This window comes from Vombatus ursinus, unplaced genomic scaffold, assembly GCF_900497805.2.
Source record: "Vombatus ursinus unplaced genomic scaffold, bare-nosed wombat genome assembly UNPS02009994.1, whole genome shotgun sequence".
NCBI classification, from domain to species: Eukaryota; Metazoa; Chordata; class Mammalia; order Diprotodontia; family Vombatidae; genus Vombatus; species Vombatus ursinus.
In genome coordinates, this window is record NW_020949772.1 from 5,105,937 (window position 1) to 5,111,309 (window position 5,373).

The 5,373-nt window shown below is 53.8% G+C and overlaps 1 protein-coding gene across 1 annotated transcript in view; it reads right to left on the minus strand.

Moving 5' to 3' along the window:
- The window catches only part of LOC114036860 (refilin-A-like), a 30,297-nt gene extending 25,378 nt beyond the window's left edge, over positions 1-4,919 (minus strand). The window contains exon 1 of the mRNA XM_027853586.1: positions 4,675-4,919. Within this exon, the coding sequence (XP_027709387.1) occupies positions 4,675-4,893 (219 nt within the window). The 5' untranslated portion in view covers positions 4,894-4,919. The remainder of the gene's footprint in view (positions 1-4,674) is intronic.
- Positions 4,920-5,373: the final 454 nt, after the last annotated feature.

Below are 5,373 nucleotides of genomic sequence, written 5' to 3' on the forward strand. Positions count from 1 at the left end.
ACACACACACACACACACACACACACACACACACACACACACACACACGATGAACTTTTCCTTTCCCTCTCACAGAATCTCCTACTCTGGGAGTTGGAAGGGCCCTCATGGACCAACAAGTTCAGTCTAGCCACGAAAAGGAGTCCCCGTGATACTAACAAATCTGACAAGCGGTCACTCATTACTGCCCTGAAGATGCCCGAGGAGCAGTGGCCTGCTACCTCCTGAGGCAGCCTCCAGGACAGCGTTCCTCAGGACATGGAGATGAAAAAAACTGGCCTCTTTACCAGCTTCCACCCACAGACACACTCTCTGCGTGGATCATGGGAGGAGGCAAAGCTTTCAGCCTAGTGCAAAGGTCTGGCTTTTAGCCCTAACTCCGCTGCGACCTGGCTGTGGGGCCACGGGTAGCACTATAACATCTGCAGGGCTGACAGGCCCCTCAGTGTTCATCTGTCTCAGCTTTTCACCAATGAAAACCCGAGGTCCTAAGAACGTACCTCTAGACCGGAAGGGACCGGGGAGGCCAGCCTGGCCAAATGCTTCATTGTGAGAGGCCTGGGTTCCCAGGGAGGTTGGGTGTCTCACCTTCAGTCACACAGACTTGGTTGCAGAAGTCGATCTGTCCCCAAGGCCTCCGATATCAGAGCCAGCACCTTCTCCTAGGACACTAAGCCCCCACTGACTTGCTTCTGCCCTGCTCCCATCATAGCAAACAGCCTGGATTTGTGCACGGAGCCCCGGCTCCACCTCAGGCAGCTTTTTCCTCCCCAGGCTAATAGAGGTTCCAAGATTTACAAAGCGATTTTACTCAACCTTCAATTTGGGGTGGGTTAGGGGAGACTGCCTCCTGTTTTGGGGTTTTGTTCACCCTTTTTAAAAAAATAAGGCAAATATAGACCTGCACACAGTAATACAGTCACATGAAAAGGCCGGAGAGAAGGCACATTCCCAACTCGCCTGCTCTCCAATGCCCAGAGGGACTCCGGAAGGCATGTTTGGTTTGGGAGGGGAGCCGAACATTCCAGCCCCGCTCCAAAGCAAGTGCAAGAAAAAAAATCCAGTGTAAATGGGGTTTCATTTATTTATGGGCCTGGCCCCACGATGCCTTTCATATTTTCTTAGATACTGACGCTGTAGCCCAGACATCTGACTGCATGGCCCTGAATCAATGGAGCATTGTGTTAGAGGCTCAGGCGTGCTTATTAGAGGGGGGCTGGACCTTTTTATAGGGCCGAGCTACAACAACACACAACGCTCAAGGAGCAGAAGGGGGACGTTGGGCAAAGGTGCTCTCGGGAGCGGCCTGGCTGGACACGGCCCAGAAAAGGACCGGCCGAAGGGAAGGGCAGACAGCTGAAAGAGGGAGAAGTGGGACACGTCTGAGGGCCCTGCATGAGGGACAATTCTAGAACCTAGTGGCTGTCTGGCTGCTCCCCATTCAGGTCAGGGAGATGGCTGGAAGTCAGGAAGACCTGGGTTCCAATTCTTCTAGCTGTGTGATGAGGGGTTTTTCTCAGCCTCAGTTTCCTCCTCTGTAAAGACAGACCTATAATACTTACCTCACAAGTTTGTTGTGAGGATTAAATAGGCTAATGGAGGTAAACTTTAGAAAGCTCTGCATGAATGTCAATTGTTAATTTTTAGTCGAACATCAGCTTCTTGAGGGCAGGAATTCTACCATTTTGGTCTCTTATTACCGGCGCTTGGCAAATAAATATTTACCTGGTTGCCCCACCCCTACCCCAGCTGTTACTGCCTCTGGACTGGAAGGGACCTGAGAGGCCATCCTGGCCAAATTCTTCATTGTGAGAAGCCTAGGTCCTGGGGAGGTTGGCGGTCTCGCCTTCAGTCACACAGACTTGGTGCCAGGAGTAGATTTGGCCCCAAGGCCAAATGTTTATTATTTTGAACTAACCCTGCACATATTTGGCATTTATATATCCCATTGATTCCCCAGTCCCTCTTCCTTGCTACCCCAGAGGAGAAAGTAAGCTCCCTGAGGGCAGGGATTCCCCCTTCTCTGTTCCTAGGGTAATGCCCGGCACCTAGTAGGTACTTAATAAATGCTTGATGAATTGGACATTAAGCGCCTACTACGTGCAAAGTGTGGTGCTAGGTGCTGGCAAAGACACAAATTTACTTGAAACATAGCATGCCATCTAAATTGACTTGGTCCACAGGCCTCGCTGCAGAACATTACTGGTCAGGCATGCATAAATCAATACAATTATAGAGGATTCTAAATGGTTTCCGGAGGAGATCTCAGAGTCATTTAATGCCCTCATTTTACTGATAGGGAAACTGATGCCTAAAAGGTGAAATGACGTAGGATCATGGGTTTGAAACCAGAAGGGCCCTCACTGGCCATCTTGTCCTACACCCTCATTTTACAGATGGGGAACCGAGGCAGAGAGATGTTAAATGCCTTTTTCCAAGTCACACAGGTAAAAGTAGAACAGGCTCACCTCAACCTGAGGGTCTCTGATTTCAGATCCAGAATTTTTGTTTTGGTTTTTTTTCTTTTTTCTTTTTGTGACCTGCACTGTGCTAGGCACTGGGGATACAGAGATAACATTATTTCACAGGTCTAGAAAAGGCCTCGGAGCATTGGAAATGCCAAAGCTGAGGGAGTCTGGGCCTCCCTTCATTCCAGGAGGGGCTTCTGGCTGGCAAAGCACACCAAGAGGCAGCTGGGGCCTTGGGGAGCAACCTTAACCCAAAACAAGCCGCAAGAAAAAATGGCCCTATTTGTTCTACCTTCCTGGGCCAGAGAGAAGCAGAGGAACCGGGAATGTGAAGAAGGCAGAAACCCCCAAGAAATCAGCCACATTCATCCAGCATCTTTGGGGGGAGGGTGGGGACTGGTCCTCAATCCCCTCCCCCACTCCCCCATACCGGGGCCTCCCCCATTGACTAGTTCAGACACTCACATACCCTCCAAATGACTTTGAGACTCAGACACTACATCTTTGGCAGGAAATCTGGCATATTAGGCGTGAAGGAGATCACTTTCAATGAAAATAGCTTCAGTCACCCACCCCCACCAAAAAACGGAGTGGGGGAAGATACATAATCAAGGCACAAATTCATTAGGAGACTCAGGAGTGGCCCCAGTGAGGCTTATGTTCCACTGGGCTTTGTTTGGGGTGCAGGATGGCTTATTGCTGAAAGAAGGGGTTTCACCCGGGGTAAAAAGTAATTAACACACAGCAGAAAATACCTGTAAAGAGCCAGGTGAGCATTCCCCAGCTGCCTGAAAGATATTTAAGTGGAACAAAGTTGTGCATGGGAGTGGAGGAGGAAAGGGTGGGAGAGAAAGGGAGAGAGGGAGAGAGGGAGAGAAGAGGAGGGAGGGGGAGGGGGAGAAGGGGAGGGAAGGGATAGAAAGGGGAGGGGGGAGGGGATAGTAGGGGGAGGGGAAGAGATGGAGCAGAGTGGGGGTGAGGGGAGTGACAGAGAGACAGAACAGCTAAATCAAGACCCCAATGTTGAGGACACTGTAGGACAAAGAGAAGACCAAAAGGAATAAGCAAAAATTCTATCTGCTCGGGGCAGCTAGGTGGCGCAGTGGATAGAGCATGGGCTCTGAAATAAGGAGGACCTGAGTTCAAATCCAGCCTCATACTAAACACTGGACACTAGTTGTGTGACCCTGGGCAAGTCATTTAACCTCAATAGCCTTAAAAAGAAAATTCTATCTACCCAAACAGCCTGGGTCCAATCTTCCTTCTCCTAGCCTCATTTCCTTTGTTATGGCTTTTGCTCTTGGGTTAGGCCTCCTCAGGTCACCCACTTGTCCAGGTTTAGCTCTGGACATACTTTCTGCTCAGGTTCACCACCTAATCCAGCCTAGGTTTCTAGAGGAGGCAGAACTCCCCAAAGGCAATGTGAAGTGGTGCCCAGTGTTGAAGAGCAGCTTCCTGACCTGGACCAGTAAGTTCTGTCTGCCCCCACCCACACCTCCAATCACTTTAGGGCCCTAGAGGTTTTTCATCTTGGCTGATGTCCACGGAACAGCAGTAAAGACGAAGTGGGGTTTGGAATGAACCACAAATACACAGAAGTCCAGAGTCACCCACAAGTCCTGGGCTGGGCTATCTCTCACCCTCCCAGGTCAGAGACTCAGTTAATAAACTAGAGAATCCATCTCTCAGCTCCTTTCCCCAAGAGCATCCCTGAACTCTCTGGCTTCCTCAGACCCCCTTCAACTCTGTCTTCAGTCACAAAAGACAATCTAACCATTCATGGTAGAGCCAGGGCATCCTGGGCCAGGTTGTACCACCAGGTGCCCAGCCTTGCCCAGCCTCCTGTTCACCTTACTCCCAGAACAGCCTGAGGCAAGAGGGTCTTGGCAATACTCTCGGTGGGTTAACTTTCGGGCTACAATCAGCGGAAGGAGGTATGTCCCAGCTGCTTGAGGGAGCGGGCCCCTGAAAACTTCCTCCCCTCCCCCAAACTGGGCTGATGAATCTCTCCCACTTGCTCTGGGTATCATTTGCTCCCTTGAGTCTATGAAGTCCACAGCTATTTCCATGGGTGGGTTAGGGGTAAGCACCCAATCAGAGTAAGCACACACCAAATCGTTGCACAAATAACGAGCGGGGCCAGGTGGTCTGGCTGCCCTGGGCAGCCGGAAGGGTTGTGATGGAGAGAGGGAGAAGGCGGTCTTACCATAACGGCCTCCTGGGGGTACCGGTGGGGCCCGGTTGCTGGGGACTCCGCAGAGGCGCCACTGCCTGCAGCTCGGCTGTCCGTGATCCCGGGGGTCAGGGAGTAGAAGGGCGGGCTGGGGCTGGGGGGCAGCCCGGAGTCGGGACTGTCCAACAAGCCCTCCCGGCTCTTCTCTTTGAGGCTGTCCTCCATGCCCTGGAAGTGCAGGTGGCCCACCATGGCTGGGGGCAGGGGCACGATGGAGGCAGCAGGGGGCGCGGGGCCAAGGCGCGGGGAGCGGGGCCCCCTCTTCGCTGCGTCCTGCTCCACTTCTTCCTCGGGCTGTGGGAGCCAGAGCCGGGGCCTGACAAGGAGGAGGGGAGGCGCCGGCCGGCCGGCCTACCGGGGGCTGGGGCTGGGGCTGGGGCTTCGGCTTCGCGCCCGGGACTTGGGAGCCTGTGGGGAAAGCGGAGAGGGGGGCGCGTCAAGGGCAAGGGGGCGCTGGAGAGGAGAGGGGGGCCCTAGAGAAGGGGGGCCGGGGCAGGCGGACACTGGCCCAGCTCAGGCCGGGGCGGGCTAAAACCCGAGGACGCAGCGAGGCTCGGATGCCCGGCCCGGCCCTTCCCAGTCGGGGCAGGGGCACTGCGCCCGGCTGGACGCACGGTCCGCTGCCCGTGCCAGCAGCACCGCGCTCCAGCCAAGTGCCGCCGCCGCCGCGGT